The sequence below is a fragment of the Trichechus manatus genome, unplaced genomic scaffold (assembly GCF_000243295.1).
Source record: "Trichechus manatus latirostris isolate Lorelei unplaced genomic scaffold, TriManLat1.0 scaffold00121, whole genome shotgun sequence".
In the NCBI taxonomy this organism is placed as follows: Eukaryota; Metazoa; Chordata; class Mammalia; order Sirenia; family Trichechidae; genus Trichechus; species Trichechus manatus.
The window spans coordinates 1,360,427-1,384,488 of record NW_004444057.1 but is presented as its reverse complement, the minus strand read 5'-3'; the positions used below and the strand labels follow the sequence as shown (position 1 = coordinate 1,384,488).

Sequence of the window (24,062 nt, the reverse complement as noted above, 5' to 3'; positions counted from 1 at the left end):
CTGTCACATGAATAGATATATGCACACCCATGTTCACTGCAGCATTGTTCACAATAGCCAAAAGATGGAAACAACCCAGACGCCCATCAACAGATGAATGAATAAACTACAGTACATACACACAATAGAGTACTACACAACGATAAAGAACAATGATGAATCTGCAAAACATCTCACAACATGGATGAATCTGGAGTGCATTATGCTGAGTGAAATAAGTCAATCACAAAAGGCCAAGTATTGTGTGAGACCACCACCATAAAAACTCATGAAAAGGTTCACACACAAAAATAAACAACCTTTGATGGTTATGAGGGAGGGAGAGGTGTGGGTGTAAAAACACTAAATAGACAATAGACAAGTGGTAACTGTGGTGAAGGGTAAGACAGTACACAATATGGGGGAAGCCAGCACAACTTATTCAGGATAAGGTCATGGAAGCTCCCTGGTGAAATCCAAACTCCCTGAGGGACCAAATTGCTGGGATGAGGGCTGTGGGAACCATGGTCTCAGGGAACATCTAGCTCAACCAGCATAATATAGTATATAAAGAAAATGTTCTACATTCTACTTTGGTGTGTAGCATATGGAGTCTTAAAAGCCTGTGAGCAGCTATCTAAGATACTCCACTCGTCTCGCCCCTTTGGGAGCAAGGGAAAATGAAGAAAACTAAAGACACAAAGGAAAGATTAGTCCAACGGACTAACAGACCACAATTACCACAGCCTCCACCAGACTGAGTCCAGTACAACTAGATGGTGCCCAGCTGCCACCACTGACTGCTCTGACAGGGATCACAACAGAGGGTCCCGGCCAGAGCTGGAGAAAAATGTAGAACAAAATTCTAACTCACAAAAGACCAGACTTACCAGCCTGACAGAGACTGGAGAAACCCCTAGAGTATGGCCCCCAGACACCCTTTTAGCTCAGTAATGAAGTCACTCCGGAGGCTCACATTTTAGCCAAAGATTAGACAGACCCATAGGACAAAATGAGACTAAAAGGGCACACCAGCCCAGGGGCAAGGACTCGGACTAGAAGGCAGGACAGGACAGGAAAGCTGGTAAAAGGGAACCTAAGTTCGAGAAGGGAGAGTACTGACATGTCATGGGGTTGTTAGACAATGTCATAAAAGAATATATGTACTGTTTAATGAGAAGCTAGTTTGTTTTGTAAATCTTCATCTAAAGTACAATAAAAAAAAAGAAACAATCCAAAAAAAAAAAAAAATTTTTGACCAAAAGACTTTCTTTGTGTCCCTTAGTCATTAGTTCAGCTCTTCTTGGTATAAATATTTCTCATACCAGCTGATGAATTAATCATACTGATTTAAAAAAAAAAAAAGGAATACATTTCCTAAGGCTATAGCTGCGATAGATAGTGAATCTGGGCAAAGTAAATTGAAAACCTTTTGGAAAGGATGCACCGTTCCAGATGCCATGAAGAACATTTGTGATTCATGGGAGGAAGTCAAAATACCAACATTAAAAGGTGTTTGGAAGAAGCTGATTCCAATCCTCACAGATGATTTTGAGAGGTTCAAGACTTCAGTGGAGGAAGTAACTGAAAATGTGGTAGAAACAGCAAGATACCTAAAATTAGAAGTGGAGCCTCAAGATGTGACTGAATTGCTGCAATCTCATGATAAAACTTTAACAAATGAGGAGTTGCTTCTTATGGATGAGCAAAGAAAGTGGTTTCTTGGGATGGGATCTACTCCTGGTGAAGATGCTGTGAACACTGTTGAAATGACAACAAAATATTTAGAATATTACATAAACTTGGTTGATAAAACAGTAGTAGGGTTTGAGAGGATTGATTCCAATTTTGAAAGAAGTTCTGCTGTGGGTAAAATGCTATCAAACAGCAATGCATGCTACAGAGAAATCTTTTGTGAAAGGAAAAATCAATGAGGCAAACTTTATTGTTTTCTTATTTTAAGAAATTGCCACAGTCACCCTAATCTTCTTTAACCACCACCCTGATCAGTCAGCTGCCAACAACATCAAGGCAAGACTCTCCACCAGCAAAAAGATTATCAATCACCAAAGGCTCAGATGATGGTTAGCATTCATTAGCAATAAAGTATTTTTTAATTAAGGTATGTACACTGTGTTTTTAGACATAATGCTACTGTACACTTAACAGACTACCTTATAGTGTAAATGTAACTTTTATATGCACTGGGAAATCAAAAAAATTCATGTGACTCACTTTATTGTGGTTGTCTGGAACTGAACCCACATTATCTCCAAGGTATGCGTGTAAATAAAATAAGGTTTAAAAAATATCTCCAATTCATGAGGATCCAGTCACTTCTGGTTGATGACCCTTGATTTCTTAGTTTTTGCTTTTTTCCCAACATGAAGTAACATAATTTTTCATAAATATATCTTTAAAATTTTGCAATAGGCCTTAAATCTATATATTTATAACCTAATCAAAGGCAGTGATTTAGCTCAATTAGTTTTAGTTTTAATTCTAAATGTATTTCTCCTACTCAGAACCATATTAAAACCAACAGCTATAAAGGGAGCTGTTGATTAATTTTCAGTGAAAAGCCAAAACTGGGTATACTACATGGGAGTCCCCGGGTGGCACAAAAAATTAAACACTTGACTACTAACCGAAAGGTGGGCAGTTCAAACCTACCCAGAGGAGCCTTGAAAGAAAGGCATGGCAATCTGCTTCCAAAAGGTCACAGAGTAGAGTGCAGTTCTACTCTGACACACATGGGGTCACCACGAGTAGGAATTGACTCAATGGCAACTAATTTGTTTTCTTTTTAGTACATACAAGTAGTATGTATACCTTTATCCTTTATCACTCAAAATACAAAAGCCTATTTGAAGTCAGTGGAATTACACTGTACGCATAGGAGGAGGAAATGGAATGCATGGCTAATTGCTTCCATGAACAACTGCCTCCTTTGCCATGAGACCAGAAGAACTGAATGGTGCCTGGCTACCATTACTGAACGTTTTGATCAAAGTTACTACAGAAGAATCCTGATCAAAAAGGGAAAAATGCAAAACAGAATTTTAATTTCTTATGAAATCCAGATTTCTGGAGCCATAGAGGCTGGATGAACCCCTGAAACTACCGCCCTGAAATAATCTTTAAACTTTAAACCAAAAATATCCCCTGTAAGTCTTCTTAAAACCAAAGAATAGTTTAGCTTAACTCGTAAAGAATGTCTGCCTTGAGCACTGTGCTCTCTTAAGATCTATCTATATGGGCTCAAATTGACGGCAGCAATTTGAAAGATTAGATAGGAAACTTAGGGGGCAGTGAGTTTGTTAATGGGAGAAGAACAACTAGGAAAAGGAGGGTGAGAATGTTGCATAACCTGACGAATGTAATCAACGTCATTGAATTTTACATGTAGAAATTGCTGAATTAGTGTATGTTCTGATGTATATATTCTCAACAACAAAAATAAATCATAAACAAAAAAGGGGGGTACTCTCTTGACTTCTGATGTTAAGAAAGTACTGTTTGATTATTAGAACTTTAAAAATGGATGCTCCTCTGCTTTTGTGGGGGAAGGGTTAGTATATCTGTGAAGATATTTCCATATTTAGTATCCTCCGGATAATAACCTCAACATTTTGCTAAGGAGCATCGTAACACAAAAATGTGATGCAAGTATAGTTTCTCTTTAAATTAAATGCTAAGGATTTACAAAACTGTATCACTAGTATAATACTTCTAAGACTACAGGAATCTGATTTATGAAATTAGGCTGGCCAAAATTCCAAAAAATAGATCTGGTGACTGTCCCCTTCCATATGTGGTTCCATCTTATCCATCAAACCTGTGATTTCCATTTACTCTTGAACATTAATCCCCTTTTGTGTAAGTCACTCATCCTCGACACAGTCCTCCCAGTCACACGTACTGATTGCTCCTTCTAGCTCCAGACATTTGCCCCCAATGTTCTTTCCCAGAAAGTTCCTCCTGTTGTTTGTTGTTAAACCTGGTGCCTAGCACATGGTAGGTGCTGCTGAATAAATTGGATACATTGGATTTAAGGTCGCAAAATATCCACCCTCTTTCATAGAGCACCCCTGGCTATTTTACAGTGATCATTCCTCTCTCTACACTTCTACAGGATTTTCAGTCAGAGATCTGAGCATAAACAATACCTGGAAAGAGTATTTGTGCAAGCACTCTTAAAAGATAATTAAGAATACAAAATACTATCTGTCTAATCTAGATTAATTTGCATTTTGAATATCTGTCAAATACAACATATTTTATTAAGAAAACATCAATATAACATATGCATATTTGTAAAACATGGGAAGCAAAGGCTGAAAGGAATTTATAGAAAAAAACATTATGAAACAATGTTCTTATATACCAAAGGCAACACTGGTCAGGTTGCTGGGAATGGTCCCTTGACATAGCATAGAAGTCGAGAGTAGTCTCAAACAGGGCTGTGTCCTGGCTGCCCTTCTTTAAACTGACAGGTAAGTGGCTGATCTGAGTATGTGCATCCTTGCTACAGAGAACAGTTGCCTTTCTCTTGATGGTGATAAGATTTTATTGTCACAAACTATGGATGGTTTCAATAAGAAATTTATCTATTGCTATTCAATTGCTATGCTATTTATTCTGAGGAACAAAGATTAAAAATTCACTACATGCAAAAAGCACACAAGGATAATTTGGGCAGCAAGGGGTCCACCACTCACCTGAGACTAGGCAAGTCAGGGACCATCCTGAGCCTCAATTTTCTCATTTAGCCAATGAGAATACCTGCCTGGCTATTTCATAAGGTTCTTAAGGAAATTAAATGAGATAATGTGAGAATGTACTTGCAAAGAGATATATAACAGAGCCCTTTGAAAGAGACGTTGAAGGATTTGAATTTCTGAGCATAAACAAAAGACTCAGGCTAAAATACTGATTCCATTTATAACTGAATAATTAATTACATTTAGATATATAGCTTTTAAAATATACACTAAATGACCATCAAAGTTACTGTAATCTAAATAGAAATGGTGATACAAATGCAATGTATATACGCAGCTTCTGGAAAGAAAGCATTTTTAAAAAGGACTAGAACTTTGAGTTCAAACCCTGGCACCTGGATAAAAACAGGCAGAGGCCAAAAGAACACCACCAAAAATTTAAAGACAATAAATACCTTTTCCCCTTATTACTATAATTCAAAATAGCCTGGGAAGAGAGAAAGAAAAATTACATTTCCTTCTGAAAGTCCTGCCCCAATTAAAATTCTAAATGTCTCTTACACCAAGAGCACTGGTTTATTGGCAGATTATTAAGCCCTGGACCAATGTCACTCTGTTAGACCTGTATTAAAAACATGGTTTATGTGGTGCAGGGTCAGATCAGTAAAGAGCTGTTAGCAGATGACAGGTTTGATTACCGCTGGCTGCAGGCAAGACATATGGATCCCTGAGGAACAGCAGCACCGGCTGGTGGGACAGTTTGCTGGAAAGGTCAAGAACAGGCATGTCAGCATCAGGGGACGACGGTAAACAGAAAACACTACAAACTAGCTTTGAGGGGATCAAACTGCTGTGTGGGGATGTCTCAAGGTCTATGTATCTAACGGTGTGGGTGAGTAATAGCAAACAGAGTTAAAGGGAACAAACTAACACCACGCTCATCTTCTAAACATTTACTTGTGGAATTTGAAGCAGATACACAATCTGTACAATAAATCACTGCTGAAAGGTTTTGTTTGTTAATCTTGTAGTATGATTATCGATGAAACTGTGTTCTTATTACTTATATCAAACAACTCAGAGCTCTTACTACTTCGTTCCTAAATGTAATTAGTTACTCCTGTAACCACCTTTCAAATATTTATAATCTTAAAACCAATTTTCCAACAAAGGCTTTCAAGAAAAACGTCACTTAACACACTTATGCCATGGGTGATTAAATACTTAACAAAAGCCCAGTCCTATTCTTGGTCTGTATATCTCCTAATTGACTAGTACTTGTTCTTACCTTGACTCCTCAGATTCTGTCTCATCAAAAGATCTACAGTTTTTAAGAGAGAAAGAAAAAAGGTATAAACTGGGTCAATGTCTATGCCAACAAAGGGAAAACAGCCGGTATTCTTAAAGCACTGAATTGGGAGAGATTCTGAAAAGAGTTAGGACTTTTCACTGAGCCACAGTGTGGCAAGTGCCTTGTTCTAGGGACTTGTAAGGCTGGTATATTCTTTAATTTGATTTTTCCTGATGGTCACTTAAAAGACTATAGTTTTATTACTACTTTTGGGCCTGTACAGGGGAGAAAAGATTTCACTCACTGTAATTTACCAGCATCTCTTAAAAATAAAAAAACACACATGATGCCCAACCTCCCAGTAAACGCACACAAGTTGGAACGGAACACACTGACGACACATGTTATTTGGTGAGAGCAGGATCTAATTCTTTCTCTGAGGTGAGTGCGTTAGTGAGCAGCCCTGCTTGAATGCTGCCAGTGACGGGGCTGTGAAGGGGATCGTAGCCTCTCATTCAGCTAATGGCTGGGGTTTAACACTCCTTTGGGTGTGGTCTGCTTTACCTTAAACATTCTGTAGTTAGTGTGGTTCCTTCAGGCAGGTCTGGAGGCAGCAAGAAAACTGATAAAACTCTCTCCTGCTAGGGTTTGCAGAGTTTGTGATAACTGGTTTCTTTGTGAATGGATTTACTACACCAGGGATGTTGCTGGCTGCCTCCAGAGGCTAGCTCAACCCAGAGCATTCCATGGTTTCAGTGTTAATTCTTCAGAAAGGCTTTGCAAGTTGCTGATGATATCAAACCTCTGATTCCTTAGTAGATAGGGATGAGGATCTCCAACCCTGTCTTTCAGAAGTTCCCAAGGGAGAGGCGGCAAGATAATGGAGAAAGAGCTTTGGCCCATACAATGTGAGGCCTGGGCTCTGCCAGGTACAAGGTGAAAGATCTTGGGAAAGGCATTTAACTCCTTGCGTCTCAGTTTGCACAACTATTAAATGAGGGGAGTTCAGTCAGACGATCTCTAAGGTCATTTATAGCGTTAACATGATATAAGTGTATGTGTCAAGGGGATATGGACTTTGCCTGAGTATCCACAAATAAACAAATTAGCCCCTAAGCAGACTATCTAGATCCACAGTTCCCACCATATAACTTCATTCTATGTAACAGCATAATTTAAAATGCCGATCACCTCCATCTAAACATGAGTTACTGATCCTTGCAAGATGGGTGTATGGGCTTTAGAGGAATTCCTTTGGCTACAAGCAGGGGGCAAGCGAGTGCTGTCGCAAGCCAAGACAGTGGGCACGGCTAGACTGGCCCTTCTGGCACCACTGGCTGTATTTGCTAGACCAATAAGTTACTGAATAGTAACTTAAAATGCATGTCCAATATGTAACAATAATGCTTACCCACAACTCTCTGCCTTTGGTAGAGAGGGCAAGTGTCGTACATTTAGGAAATCAAGAAACAGTTTGGGAAGTTCTTCATTTTCCAGAATGACAGCCTGTGAAAGCAGAAAACAAAAACTGAGGTGAAGTTTGCTAGGCAATCAATCAAATGAACTATTTCAAAAAGTCATAATTGTCCATCAAGTTTTTACCAGCATCACTCCTCACAGTCCACACGAGGGGCGGCCCCCATTTTGCCCACCAAGAATTCAGGCAAACACACATGACACACATCAGAAAATGTAGCATTTTATTTATTCCTTCATTCAACCAGCATTTGCAGAACACCTACTTTACTCCCGATGCCAAGCTAGGGCACCAGAGAGTGGGGAACCAGGTAGACAAAAGTCTCTGCCTTCATCGAGCTTCTAATCCAGGATGAATATTTCAAAACCTGGGAATATCAGTAACACTCCTAATACATGTAAAACTTTCCTTACTTAGTGATAAAATGTCCTGATATGTACATGTATTTCCACAAAAGACCACTGTTGTTTAGGAATACTATAAATGTTTTTTCTAACTGATTTAGTCAAGCCCCTGAGCGCTAACAGTTACTGCTATTAGGATCAACTGACATTTCTTGCCATTTAGACAACTCAAAGATTCAGTAACAACTTTATCATTAAGTGTAATTCAGCATATATATGTTTTTAAATCTATAGAGTTCTTCCATTTAGGTAGCTCTGCTAAGTAGATGGCATAATGGCATAAGCATGTCAGTATTCATATCCATATTATGCAATTTCAAAGAGAAATCTGATGGAGTTAACTATAGGGTGCATTTTCATATATTTGTATTTTTAAAAGAATCTGCCAGAGTGTTTGAACTGATTGCGCACTTATAATCCTCCCCTTTTTAAACAAAGACCATGGGAGAAAAGCATCAGGATTATATTATGAAGTCTAAAATTCATATAACTATTCTTAGGGGTCATTATTATAATTTACCATCGCTAAGTTTTTTTTCCAATAAGCACATATTATTGAAAGAACAAGGAGAAAAGATGGTGAAATTTCATTCACACAGCTCATTAGGGATAGTGATGTAATGATGCACAAGGTATATAACAAATGACAAAGGCAAGGTCAAATTACGTATCGTGTATAACTCTATATAATGTTGCATTTTTAGCCATAATTAACGTACTAAGTTGCCCCATTTCTCGAAGAGCTTGGGAATACTGCTATTTGTTCCAGGGTAACAGTGAGGGACTACACAGGTTGCCAGTCCTACCCAGGCTGAACCTTGTACTCCTCTAGTGTTCAACCCTCCTGCAGAGGGGTCATCTGGAGATCCAGCCCTGTCTGGGGCTGTTACTATTCCCCATGCAGCCCACTGTACACACTAAAGCTTAAGGAATAAAAGAGAAGTGTTTGAGGATATACTTTATTCATTCAACCAACACTTACTGGGCATCTATTATGTTAGGCACTGCAATATGGTGGGGAATACAGGTTCAGTGGCGTGTGGGTTGTGGAGAAGATGAGTGATAAACAAAGACATATACATACATAAAAACTTAAATTTGCCTTAGAATATAGTGATATAGAGTCAAAACACTGTATCACTCTCTAAATGATTTCCCTACCCTTAATTCTTCATCCATCCATCCATCCATGCATCCATCCATGCATCCATCCATCCATGAATCCGTCCATTTGTATATGTATGTGTGTATGTACAAACACATACACACACATATTCATACATACACTCATATACAAAATGTTTACTTTCCTGTTACAAAGTGGGGGGGGGGGAGAAAAATTTAGGGGGGAAAAAAATACTCTGCCCAGAGGCATAATTTCATTACTATTTCAGTTCAATTCCTTCAAATCATTCGACTTTTTTCTAAACGTTTACCTATCTGAGGAAATTTTTTGGTTGTCCAGAGGGTCATTATTTCCATACCCTGAACTCAAAGCTTCTCGAACTCATACATATGAAACTCCAAAGACTTTCTGACATAACACAAGTTGCAATGACTATCAATTTGTTTCAAGATATCTGTTTAAGAGGATGACATTAATACCTATATGAATAATAGAGCTTAATGCTGTAACAAATATAGATCTGTTCACCCAGGCAATAGTTTTAATTATGTGTACAAGTGGTAGCTTTCAGATTAAAAAAAGAAAATGAGGAGGGGCAACATTCTTATCTCCACCCCCACCTTTTAAAATAAATTAAATCAATAACAAGTGTGGGACACTTTTAATGACCCGAACTACTTAATTTCCAGGATCTTTAGACATGTCATCCATCACTGCAGTATGGAGGAAGACATCTCTTGAGTGTTCAGGGGGTTACTTTGATTTTATTAATGCAAGATTTAGGGAATTTTAACAAGGTGAATTGTTTATTTGCCTTGACAGATTGGCTTACAATGCACTGGCTACATCTACAGCATGATCATTAATGACAAAAGACAGGCAAAAAGCTGTTTACACTGCAACACCAGGAATTAATCCCGCTCAGCCTCCCCAAACAGAGTACTCCAAATAGATGATCACATTGTTTTAGGTAAGACATACCGGCAAAAAACGAATACAGAAAACTCCAGAAATTTGTATTTATTTCTGTTAAACGTTCATTGAATATCCTCAAACATTTTCTATAAAATAATGACTGACATGTATTTCAGGATTTACAGTGATTAAAAAGAGCAACAGTGGGGAGTCAGTTAAGCATTCAGTTATGTAGGCAGGGATATTTCCTATACTATATGTCAAGAAGGCTTGTAAGAAAGGAATTAACACTTAAGTCCAAACAGAGATGATGTGCAATTCAGCAGAATTTGCCTAATTCAATATAATATGTCAAAGTGAAATGACTGTCATTAATTAGTACAGAGATAAGAGAAAGAAATCAGATCAACCAAATCATAAACAGAGGGGCTCATTTAATGATGAACGGAACAGTGAAGTGGGGCCATGAGACCGTTCTATACACAACTTCTTCAGTATCTTGAAAAGCTTTTGCTCATATGCTCAGGGACCCCAGTCTGGTCTAAATTACCTGACTTTATTCAACAGATAAGCTGCTAAAAATTTTTTTTAATATATGTCACACATTTTTGCATATCAAATCATAATTCCCCACTGTTTTAGATTGCTTATCTTTGTTTTGGATTAATCTTTTGGTCATACTGTTCTTCAGAGAGGCAGTATAGTGCAGTATGAAATATGTGGGCTTTGGGGCCAGACAGTACTGGGTTCGAATCCCTCCTCTGTAACTTGCTAGCCATGTGGTCTGGGCTAGTGTTTAATCTCTCTGGGCTTCCATTTCTTCTGCAAATGTTAATAATGCCTACCTTAAAAGGTTGTTGAAGTCCCTGGGTGGTACAAATGGTTAATGCATCTGGCTGCTAACTGAAAGATTAGAGGTTTGAGTCCACCCAGAGGCACCTCAGAAAAAAGGCCTGGCGATCTACTTCCCAAAAATCAGCTATTGAAAACCCTATGGAGTAGAGTTCTACTTTGACACACATGGGGTTGTCATAAGTTGAAATCAACTCGATGGCAACTGGTGGTTAAAAGGTTGTTGTAAGGATTAAATCAGACGTCTCCAAGAGTCCCTGGCACACAATTTCCATTCAATAAGCGCTAATTCTCTTTTGAGTCTTTTTATTTGTCAACTCCCAACAACCTATTTTATTGGTCTTGAAAGTTTGGATTATTGTCCATCTAGTCAACAGAGCTTCTTAGCATGGATCCCTTTGAAAACTGGATGAAAGCTGAGCACCCTGCTTGCTGAAAAACACACATACATCTATAATTCAGTTTATATGTGCAGGGCTTCACAGACCTCTGCCAGCCGAGCCAAGGACCCTGCTTTTGGCTCAGTCGTAGTAGTAACACCGCTGGGCAAGCTTTTCATTTGGCCTGGAGCTCGATGCACTGTGGGGTCTGTGCTGTATGCCAGTTCCCCAAAGGACATGCTGGCCTTCTCGTTTCAGTTTTCTACCTCTTTGTCTATTAGAACCCTGCTGGAGTGTGTGCTGCCTTGCTATTAGAATTCATTAACGCTTTCGGCTCTGTGCTGCGGTTGGAAATCTTAGTCTGGCTGTAGGCTGGCTGGTGAAGTGAAAGATTCTTTCTGATAAATGAAAATCCTACTGCAGAACCGATCCTAGAAAGCAGCACAGAATTCATGGTTTCCGTGTTATCTATATATTACTCTAGAATGCAACAGTCAGTGGTGAGAAGGCTTCCCAAAGTTAACAAAACATTAAGGAAAACAAGGATTTAAAGCTCTACTGCTGCTAGGTCAAAGTGCAGCTGGTGAAGCACTAGTATGCCAACCTGTACGGCAGGGGCATTTTGAACTGTTGGGCAGTGACAGGTCCCAGGCCCAGTGCTATCTAACTGATTAGCGAGGAGTCTGGTGGTAGAATTCTGACACAGCTCATCCATTCTCTGACGCAAGTTGCGATGCATCGCTGGGCAACTAATAATATTTGCAGTAAAACATCAGAATTCAAAATAAACTTAACACATTGGAAAAAGTCAGAAATAAATCCCATTAAATTAAAATGTACAGGTATAAGTACTGAGTGAGACACTATAAAGGGGCAGAAAGAATTATTCAGAGACAGGAGGGAGAGTGGATGTTTATGTACAAGTGCTGTTGGTCTTAAGTGGCAGTTTGGCAAGAAGTGTTGCCTCCACAATGTGTAAAATGAGCAGAGCAATCCTCTACCTCCACTAACGGCATTATTCTTTAGTCCCCAGAGAGAAATTAAGAATAAACTTAGGAAGAGCTGGAAGCAAGCAAAGAAAATGATCAGAAGATTCCCAAACTGTTTCCATCAGAAAAGGTCATTCAATAGTGGGTACCAAGCAAGGGAATCAGGCGGTGGAGGGCCAAGGGTATCTGATCTGTAAGCAACTAGCCATTCTGTTAAGGAGGGTGGTGACTGGTTACCCGCCATTTTCAAAGCTGCAGGAATGAAAAAAAAGTACTGTCAACATGAGCAGAGGAGTAGTCTAATTGAAATTTGTGCAATTAAACTAGCAAAGTGGCACATGGATGGGAAGAGCATTTACCTATCATTTGCTCTAAATGTTTTTCAGCTGCTTTTCCACAAGTATGCAGATTAGAAATACTATAGGATTAACAGATAAAATGCACTAAAGGATTTCGATCCAATTTATTACTTAGGGAGTTTACAGACTACAAAGCAGGTTATTATTAAGATGCACATAGGAAACAGTTAAATCAAAGAACTGTAACAAGTGTATGATATACTATGTGACAGACTTTGATATTACTCTAACTCTGATAAATATTAAAATTGGACAATTGAATTCTGTCTTGTGAGAAGCAAAAAAAATTATTCTTTTTTACACAATGTTACTCTCATAAGAATAAATTACTTTCCTTAAAATAGACCAGATATTCCTTCAGAAATATCACTCTAAAAGATAAATGAAAAAATCTTACACTGCAGGAGAACATTTACAAAAAGTTGCCTGAACGAGGCAGAAAAACAACGCATTGCTACCAGCATCCCCTGCAAGTTCACTGTTTACTTCAGGAGAAATGTCTCTTTTATTGAAAAGGTGCAATTATCATCATGTAACACAAATCACAAAATCCTGATTTTTCTACCTTATCAGCTTTATAAAATCATGTTCCCAGAGGATACCATTGATTAGTTGCGCATGTTCTTTCTGTGACATCCCAAATACTTAATTGTCAGTTATTTCTTCTTCTTCAGTAAGTAAAATACAGTCACAAAATTACAGAGGAACTTGTTCTGCCTTAACCTTCGCTAGATGCCATCATGCAGTGGAAAACACTGGTAAAAGATCACAGCATAACACTGTCGGACAAGGGAGACATATAAACACTGTAATGATTTCCCACGAGTTTCCATTTTAGAAAATTGTCACAAAGGCGAGCATAAACGGTGACACATCTCCACCGAGGACACAGTGAAATCGAACGCTGGCATCTAGTTAGGTCCAAACCTACCCAGCAGCCAATTATAAAGGGAACAGAGCATCTTGTTGAAAACTTGGACAAGACCACTCTGCTAACCTTCCAAGATCACTGCACAAAGCTGCGTTGTTTTCACTGATTTGATCCTTTTATTCTCTTTTCAAAACATTCCCCCCCCACCCCGGAAAATGCATTTCTTCCCATTGTCTATCACGGTTTGTTATAAACTGCAGGGAACCTCTCTGTCACAAAAGCCAGGGTACTGAACTAAGCCGGGAGGTTTCCAACAGTCCTTAAGGCCCTTCTCCCATTCCACCTAGTTTGGTCTGAAATGTCCAATTGTTGGGGTGACAAGGTTCATGACAGTTTTTCCTCTCTTTACCAGGAAAGATGCTTCGTACCATACCTACTGCAGAGGTGCGGCTGAGAACAGGGAGGGAAAAAATCAATACCTTCTCACTGCAGTAAGTGGGCTCAGTGTCACCGTCCTCTGGGACTGAAACCCTGGAGCTCAAAGAGGCTTTGCAGTCCTCAGTCTTCTACTTACCCACTTCCTAGCACTTGCTCACAATTTCACAAAAAGAACCATAGTAAGGTTAGCAAAGGAACACTTTCCAAAAGCCAGCCAGTAAGAACATCTAAGAAAGATCGTGACCACCTAAAAAATAAGAATCAGATGTGCATCTGAAGAAGCCACTGCACTATGCATCCTCTTTCCATGTGCCACCACCCCCAAGTAGTGCCTGTCCTGTGCCTGAGTAAAGATCACACTATTCATGGAATTCAAACAGCCACCTGCTATGCCTTCACGGGGCTTTATAACTATCTTGCAAGAAATCTGCGGGCCTGCACGAAAAGCTGAAAGCTGAAAAGGGCCCATTTAAAACAGTAAAGAATCTATGCAAAGAAATAACATAGTATAGCTGAGGAAAATTTGAAAACAAAGGAGTATCATTTCAGATAATATGGCTAAAAGGACAAACTAACCATGGAACAATGTAAACGCTGCAAAACCAATAATCTCTTGAGATATTTTAGTATTAAAATTTATTTTCTGTGTGTTTCTAGAAAATCTATGCATACCAAAAAAATTATTTAGCATCTACTAAGTGTCAGCATGATGCATTGGTGGTTCAGTGGTGGAAACTTTGCCTCTCATGCAGGAGACCCTGGTTTGATTCCCGGCCAATGTACCTTATGCACAGCCACCACCTGTCAGTGGAGGCCTGTATGTTGCTATGATGCTATACAGGTTTCTGTGGAGCTTCCAGACTAAGATGGATTAAGAAGAAAGGCCTGGTGCTCTGCTTCCAAAAAATCAGCCAATGAAAACCTTATGGATCACAATGGAACACTGTCCGACCCACAACTGATCATGGGAATGGTGCAGGACTGGCTTTTGGTCCGTTGTGCATGGGGTCACCATGAGTCAGGGCCAACTGAGGGCAGCTAACAACAAGTGCCAGCATGGCGCTGGGGGCACACAGGGTCCTGTCCTCTGTGAGCTTAAAGTCTAGTGGGGAAGATGGGTGGTACTCAAATAATCACACAAATGAATGTGAAATTACAAATGGTACACTACAAACAAAATATGAAATTACAAACTGAATAAGAACCTGGAAGGAAAGCAGCTAGTTTCTTGGGGCAGTAGTAACACAACACCCTTATTAATCTGCACAGTCAAGGAAGTCGTCCCTTGGGAAGTGACCCCTGAGCTGGAAACTGAAGGAACTAATTAGGGTAAAGGGGGTGGGATATTCCAGACATAAAGCACAGCATGTTAAGCAGAGCATGTTCAAAGGCCTATGGAAGGTGAAAGAAAGGCATTAGAAAAACTGAAAGCAGGCCAGTGTGGCTGCATGTGAGAAAACAATAAAGCTGAGCCATAAAACAGGAGAAGTTGAGCTGGAGAAGCAAGGTGGGGCTTCCGGGCCATGTGAAGGATTTTGTTCTTTCTGCTGTGGATTTGGGGGGCATTCATTGGTGTTCATGCATTGGTGGTGGGTGGGATAGCTGGTTGTATGTGACATGATCTCTCATTTGTATTTCGACCGTGGCTGGAGCAGTGATAGTATTCCTCAGATCCACTGACTACGCCTTGAATCCTCTCTTCAGCCGTCTCTGAGCTGTTTAAGCAACCTATCAAGTTCATTTTAACAACCATATTTTTCATTCATATTTGATTTTTTTTTTTAATCCTATCTGCCCGCTCTTTTTTTCTTGGATACTTGACATTTTCTTATGCTTTCAATTATTTTAAATATATTTATTTTTTGTTTTCAATTAAATTGTTCTTTTACCTGACATTCTTGGGATCTAATGCTGCTGTTTCAGTCTGACTGTTGACTCTCATTCATAGCTGTTTATTTTCTTGCGTTTTGTAGTTTCGGTTCAAGAGTTCATCTTAGCAGGGCTATACCTGTGAGAATCCACCGCAGCCCAGGTTGAAGGATATGTCCTTCCTGAGTGGTTTTGCTTCTCCTCCTCAGTGGGAACCCAGGGATATAAGCAGATTGGAACCAATGATTACATTAATTTTCCAGTATAAGGTTCCTAGACCATGCAGGTACTGATAACATGAACCTCAAACTCCTATGAAACATGTTTAGGAAGTACTGAGCAAGACTTTTGTCTATGCTCTGTGGATTTTTCATAGCCCAACGGTCTCCAAAGTGTGTTGCAGACACTTGGGGAGTCAAGCAAGGTCACTAATCGGGATTCAGGAAAGAATATTAGAATTTCTATTTATTTTAAATTAAAAAATTAAAAAATCTTTTCTACAATTTAATGTATGGACAGTAAAACATGCATATAATTTGTTATTAAATATGCATACATTGGGGTATTATGCTCACACATCGTTTATTGAAAAGGATTTATAGTCCTAGCCTAGTAGACTACATCTCTGTCAATACTACAGTGAAGAGTTTAAAATAGCCAGTGAGGCCCAATGCTATCCAAACAACACTACAGATGGTCCCTGACTTATGACAGGGTTCTGTTCCAACGACTCCATTGTAAGTTGGTTCTGACGTAAGTCCAATACCTCTTTTTTTTTTAAGTTTTCATTATCATTGCCTTTTATTATCAATATCTTCATAAATCTGATCTTTGAACATCTGCAAGTGAATATCTGAGTATGATAACATCAGCAAATTACGTGCTGCAACATTGTACGTAGTACGTACTACTAACCATAAGATGTGCAAAAAAAAAAAAAAAAAAAAACCAGATGGTCGTAAGTGTGGTTCTTCATAACTCGAATACTTTGTAAGTCAGGGACTACCTGTACTTGGATCCCTGGTGGTGCAGCGGTTAAGAGCCTGGCTGCTAACCAAAAGGTCAGTAGTTTGAATCTACCAGCCACTCCTTGGAAACTTTACGGGGCAGTCCTACTCTGTCTTACAGGGTTGCTATGAGTCGGAATTGACTTGATGGCAATGAGTTGGTACCTGTACTTGGAATAGTTTACCTTATCTTAGTTTACCCTTTCACTGAGGGTATAGCTCTGCAGTTGAAAAGGCTTCCCCATCTCTTTTGAACTGGCCAACTCTTACTTATCCTTTAAGTCTCAGCTCAAGTGTTATCTCCCTTAGGAAACTTACTCCAAACCGTCAGCTGGGCTAAGTTTCCTTTCTTGTGGACCAACAGAATAATTTTAAGTGATGTGATTATTAATACTGGGTTGAGTCATATTAACTTTAAACAGTTTTAACCTACCAAGTATGGCAATTTCATGTGGTTTATAACAAGAAGAAGTATAATTTATTAAATTTCTACTCTGTGCCAGGCTCTTTATTTTATTTAATTCTCAAATAATATGAGACAATATCTTCACCCACATTCTACTTGAGGCTCAAAAAGGCTAACTCACCTGCCCGAATTTTCAGAAGTTAAGAGGCACAGTCGGGATTGTAATCCACGTCTCTAAAGCTACCGCCTGACTGATTAACTGACCAACCAACGTATCAATTCACTGAGTCATTCATCCATTCACTGCATAAATATTTATTGACATCTACTATGCGCACAATAAAACTAGACTACACAGTTCTTTTCTTACTCAATTTTACTGGAATCCTTTTATGTTTCCCATTTTATGTTTCCTAGTGTGTTTATGGACTTAATTTATACCACAGATAAATTTAAGGGAAATTGTTTTTCTTAAAATTCATTTCTGATTTTCCTTGGATTTTATATTTGCCTTAACATCTCAACTGGTCCTTACAAATATATTTATAAACAAACAACCATTTCCTTCGAGTCAATTCCAACTCATAGCAACCCTTATTAGGGCAGGATAGAACCGCCCCATAGGGTTTCCAAGGCTGTAATCTTTTTGGAAGCAGACTGCCACATCCTTCTCCTGCGAAGCTGCTGGTGGTTGCAAACCACCGATGTTTGGTTAGCAGCTGAGCACTTTAACCACCGTGCTACCAGGGCTCCTACAAGTATATAAAGACTCTAAAAGAAGAAAGGCAATAAATTCAATTAGTCGCTCTCCTGTATTAAAAACAAACAAACAAACTGAAAGCAAAACAAAAAACAGAAAGGTCTGGCTTTATAACATTTCCGAATCTGTTTGACAACCTGCAACCAACTCAATTCTTTTCAGCAAATGACTGGGTAAAATACTAAAGTCACATTTTATATACTTTTGATCCATTTAAATTACCTAGCCATTGCTCAATAAATACGTGACTCAATTCACACAGAGATATGCCAGAATTTATAAGGCATTTTCTTGATGATCCAATAGGAAAAAAACAAATTCTAAAAGCAATTATAACCTAGCTACTTATCTGTAAGTTCAAACTAAAATCAGGGGACTAACACAGTTGAATAAAACAGTGTATTACAAGGCAAACCAAAAGTGACTTTAGTAATTCAAATAATGTGGTAAGGCACTAATTTAAAATACAAATTATTTAATATGCTTATGGAAGTGCTATCTTATTACTTTAAAGAAGAAATAGTAATCAGAACTAGGCTTGTAAAATGTTGCCTGGAGACAGCCTCAGGAGACTGGTTTTTAATGAAAGATTTATAATTAGCATGGCCTTTGTGGGCTGATGAATTGATGTTTTTAAAGTGTTTCAGGTGCTTGAAAACAATTTGCTCTCTAAAGTCCCCTAAACATTCCTCCAACTATTTTATTCTTCTGGCTTATTTAGCATGCTCATTCTTTACACACTGTACACTTTGATCCAAATCCAACTCAGCTGGGTTCCAAGAGGTGTAGTTTTGATTGATTAGGCCTTCCTGGGTATACACCTTCTTATTGCATGGAGTTAAAGACAGTCTACTGAGCTAAAGAAGGTTGGTTTGTTTGTTTTAAATGAAGATCTCTATGACCATTTTATACTTGTCTAGTTATAAACACTGCATTGTGTCCCCTGTTTAAATGCTATCATTTATGCAACTAATGTTTTACATACATTTAAGAACTTTTGGATGACCAAAACTCATAGTGTACAGTACTCAGTGGGAACCTAAGGAGGAAGGAAATGGCTAGAGAATGAGAGAAGAGGTTTATTTCAAGATGCAGTAACCAGTCCTCAGAGAAACGATCTCAAAGAATGAAAAGTAGCCCTTGTGGAGTCAGCTCATAAGATATAAAGTTGAAAATAAATCTGTTTAGGAAATAACAAAGAAACGTAGGAGGAGGCCCTGGACCTCTCAGCTGCAACAAAATATGTATCATTCACATAAAACATAGATGGGTTAATTTTAGCCAAAAGGAATTACACCAAGGGAGACAGAACATGATAGCAGGGAAGATGTGAAATTAGGCCTTTATGTACATGGGCTGGCAATGATTTCAAAGACCGAGCTGGAACTTGTTCTCTGGGTCCATGGAAGGAAGAACACATCTGCTGTAGCCCTTCTCTCAAATCTAACCCTAAAATAAATCTTGCCACAGTTTGCAAATAAATTACAGATGTTTATTCAGAGGATTATAACCAGCAATATGGACTCTTTCCTGGGGGTTTTCTAGATTATAGCAGCCTTTTTCTGATAGGCTTCCCAGGCTCCTCCAGGAAGTAGGAAACAGGATGACGTATGTGAAGCTGCTCCACACCTGTGCAGAAACCCCTGGATTCCGTGCGTGCCCTCTCCCAATGGAGGCTGTGGCACAGACTGCCAATTGCCTACTCAAGATCCATTCTCCTTGTCCTTCTTATTAATAGAACATCAATTTTGTTGGGGGGAGGGGGTGCTGCGCTGTGGCAAGTTGCCAAGCTAAAAAAAAGCAAACAATAACGAAACCCAGTAACAACACCCCCCCCCCAACATTTCCCAGGTTCCCTTGCACATTCTAAGAAAAACTCCCTAAACATGATGGTCAAGCTCCACTGGCCCTCATCTTTTTGCTCACTTCTTCACCCCTTTCCTCTTGTCTGGAACATGGGCTTGACCTCTGAGCTTAGCTTCACCTTGTGATCATGAGGGAAAAGCCAAAAGAATCAAAAAGATCCAAGCCCTGACATTCTTGAGTGACTGAACCAACACCCACAACCACATGCCCTTAGACTGCTCGATACTTGAGAAAGATAAACCCCAATTTAGTGAAGTCCCTTTATTTAGGCTTTTACCCCTACTGATATAGACCTCTTGCCTCTGTAGATGGTAAAAAGTCCTGAGTCTGGCCAACGGAGTAGAATACTGGGTAGAATACTTAAAAAAAAAAAAAAAAAAAAAAAGAACAACAATAACCTGTATATTCTATTTTTAATTCACTAGTTTAAAAAAAAACTCTATAATGTAAAGAATAGCATATGAAAAATAAAAAAGCAATTAGGTTCACACATACATTGCACTGTCTATAAAAAGCAAGAAAAGGACTAATAGATGAAAAACTTGTACGCCTGAGCAGGTGCCACGAACACATATTGTGGAACAGTAAAGAAATCAGGCATACAGAAAATGAGATGAGACTAAACAAAGAAAAATGTACATTGATTATCCAGAAAAATATCCTACCAAATTGGGTCTATTAAACAAATCATAGATAGCATCCCTATGGAACTAGAAGGTGTTTCATTAGACTTATTTTACAAAGGGTTGTCCAAATCACTGTAGAATGAGCCATAGGGAATAATTCAGCATTGGCTGGTGGAAGAAAATACAATTCTACTTTAATAGGTCTTTTTCATCACAAATTTTATGATCTTTTAACAGCTTTCTATTAAGAGCAATTAAAGGGAGATAACAAAGGTTTACATGCATATTATAGCAATTTAAAATGGCTATATACATCTTCAAGCAGAAGTTTTATATATGGAACATCTTAGCTAAGTTTGCGGGAGAAATACTAATTTACTTTTTAAAAAAAAATGAAGCATTTTTAAAGGCTTAATAAAGCTCTACTTATCCAGAGACAAACTTCAATTGCCATCAGACGTCCTGAACAGCAACTAACCTGGAAGACATGCTTCTGGCGTCTGAAGATAACATCTTTAGATTCATTTCTCCTCCCTGTCCATGGCTGTCCCTGGGAACACAGCCCACCTAGGGGCTGGACATCATCTTAGGCTGAGACAGAATCAGGACCAACAAAACTAAAAACTGGCTTAATATAAAGAGAAACTTGTAACTGAAGTCTTTCAATGGAATGTTTTGCTTTGGGAGGTAACAGCACCACTGCAGCAAATATTTGACCCAAAAGTAGATGGAGGCCCAATTCACAGGAATGCTGTAGATAGGATTTATAAATGGGTAGAAAATTTACAAGGGATTTGCTAGGAAATAATTGCAATATCAAATATCTGCATAATGTTTTATGGTTTGCTAAATGGCCTCACATGTGCTGGGTCACTTAATCCTTACAAGCACCTTTGAGGTAGATAAGATCAAGTGTGCTTTATGGTTGAGAAGACTTCGAGAAGCTAAATGACTTGCTGAAAACAAGTCACTGCTCTTCTTAATAAAATTAAGCCCAGATCCTCCAAGGGGAGCAGGGTCGGCACATGAAGGTTGGAGAGTTGAGGATCCAGGTCCTGCCTTATTTCCCAGGGTTCACCCTTCCCTTTTCTCATCACCTTCTGGTCCTCCAAGGCTCAGTTACTCCTCATTCACCCTCTGGCTGTATGTGGGCCCACAGCCCCTCCCTTCAGCTCTAGAGCGCAGTCAAGCTGTGGCTAATTATTTAAATAAGACTCAATCAAGGGGTAGATAAAAGGGAAATAAACAAAGAGGGTCATTAGATAATGCTGCCTACAGGTTACCAACAAAATAATTGCTCATCTAAGTCTTGGGAAAAATGAACTAAACAGAACAGTAATGCTGCCATTCTGTGACAAACTTATCCTGCTACCCAAAGGAGCCCTTTTTAAACTCCTTTATTACAGCTTATTATAATCTGAACTCCAATAAGAATAAAAAAGGAGAACAGAAACAGCCTTGTAGAGTGAGTGCACTTTTTAATGTGCATGGAAAAATGCAGGCTGAAAACTAACTAGCTTAATTTGTCTTTCATTAAAAATTTGTATAATTATAATAAGTGTTATGGGTTGAACTGTGTCTCCTAAAAATATATGATGAAGTTCTAACCCTTGAACCTATGAATGTGATCCTGTTTGGAAATAGGATATTCTTTTGTTATGTTAATTAGGTCACACCAGAATAGGGTGGGTCCTAAACCTAATCCTTTCCGCATACAGAAGTGGTGTCTTATGAAAGGGAGTACAGACACAGAGAGACAGATGATGGATGAAGCACCAATGAAGAGTGAATGACAGATGAAGGATCAATCTGACAAATTAAAATAATGTAAATTACACTTTTTTTTTTGGGTGACAATGAAGGCTAAAGCAGCAAAGGAACACCAAAGATTGCCAGCAGCCACCAGACACTAGAGTGAGGCATGGAACATTTTCTCTCTCAAAGCCCTCAGCAAGAATCAACACGGCCAGAAGGCGGGGCCAAGATGGCAGAGTAGTCAGACCACTTCCTATGTTCCTCTCACAATGAAGACCTGAACAAAACAAGTGAATTCATTGTATACGAATATCTAAGAGCCTTGAACAAGGCAAAGTTGAGGAATCGGACTGAGTGACGGCAGGAGAGAGAGAGGGTTCGGAATCAGCGAGGAATTGCCTGACCTGACCCAGCCGGAGCTGCAGCCCTTCAGCCCGGATCAGCTCAGGGTGCACAGTGAGGTGGGCATACAGTTCCGCTCGCTTGCTCAGGAGACACTTTCCACATCGAGAGAGATCTGGCAGCAGAGATTCTACTTGGACACTCCGAACCAGTGAAAAGCAGCACCCAAGTGGCTAAAGATAAGTATTTGTATGTGGCCTTACGTGGGGATTAAAAAAAAAAAAACCCATTTGGGAAAATACCTCTCTCCCATTTACCTCCTCCCTCTCTGCTCTGCACTGGGTCTGGCCAGCTTCAGAGATCTGAGCGCCCTGGGCCAGAAGTAGATCCCATAAGGTGCCCTGACCCATTCTCTTGGACTTAGAGAGGGAACAAATTAACAAACAGGGAAAAGATAACCTACCAGCTCCCCTAAGACGGGAACTCAGGGTTGGCACAGCTCCTTTGCATAAGCACAGGCATAAGGGGTCTGCAGACTCTGAGTACCTGCTACCCCTGTATAGACTTGTGTGGACCCATCTCAATGGTGTAAGCCCTCACTACCACAGTACAAAAGGGTAAACACCGGAAGTCTAACTTCAACTGTTTCAACCATGAAGTGACAGGTTTGTGACACTTGACACTGCTCTGTTCTTTAAGCAGGTGCCTTACCTGTCCACATCAGGTGCTTCAGGACTGGTGGCTCCACCCACGCCACCTAGCCACCTGCTACAGGGGTCCAAGAATAAGCGTTGCCCCTGAGTCTTTAAAGCCAACAGAGTAGGGTGCTCATAGTCTGGCTGCAAAACTCAACTACCTACTCACTCTAGTGAACAGGGACACACTTTCCTTTCAGACACTCAGGGGCAGCCGTCAGCCCTCAGCCTTGCTCAGCACATGACCCCCTTCTACAGCCAGACACCTTTGCTACGCCAATCACGTATGCCTCTCTAAGACTGTAGGTGAGAGCCTGCACCACACACTTGGTCACCGACTGCTGGGACACCTGAGCTGAATCCATACAGGAAAATTTAATGGACTCCTGGCAACACATACTTAGTTACAGACCTAACTACCTGGTGACAGGACGTTATAGCTTCAAAGGTGCCAATAATCAAACTAGTGCACATGAGCAGCCTATCTGGGCATATCAAAACAAAACAAGAAGCTAGGACACACTAAACAAATATAAAATAAAATTATAATAACTCATTGATGGCTCGCAGACAATGGTCAATATCCAAGCACATAAAGAGGCAGTCCATGATGGCTTCAGCAAGCTCCCAAAATAAAGAAACGATAAATTTTCTGGAGGAAGAGAATTTCTTGGAATTACCAGAGGCAGAATACAAAAGATTAATAGACAGAACTCTTCAAGAAATTAGAAAGGAAATTCAACAAAACACAGAGAAAGCCAAAGAACGCACAGACAAAGCAGTAGCGGAACTTAAAAAGGTTATTCAAGAGCATAATGACAAATTTAATAGGCTGCAAGAATCCATAGAGAGATAGCAATCAGAAATCCAGAAGATTAACAATAAAATTTCAGAATTAAGACAACTTAATAGAAAGTCATAAGAGCAGAAT

At 39.4% G+C, this 24,062-nt stretch overlaps 1 protein-coding gene across 5 annotated transcripts in view; it reads right to left on the bottom strand.

Annotated features, from left to right (window-relative positions):
• SNX24 (sorting nexin 24) overlaps positions 1-24,062 on the bottom strand; it is a 171,326-nt gene that overhangs the window by 10,864 nt on the left and 136,400 nt on the right. For 4 of the 5 annotated variants that reach the window (XM_004384275.1, XM_023738667.1, XM_023738666.1 and 1 more), the window contains exons 4-6: positions 7,406-7,500; positions 5,992-6,024; positions 5,402-5,466 (exon numbers count right to left, since the gene is read on the bottom strand). The exons of the other annotated variant lie outside the window; for it this stretch is intronic. In XM_004384275.1, coding sequence (XP_004384332.1) covers positions 5,402-5,466; positions 5,992-6,024; positions 7,406-7,500 — 193 coding nt within the window. The remainder of the gene's footprint in view (positions 1-5,401; positions 5,467-5,991; positions 6,025-7,405; positions 7,501-24,062) is intronic. 5 annotated transcript variants of the gene reach the window in all.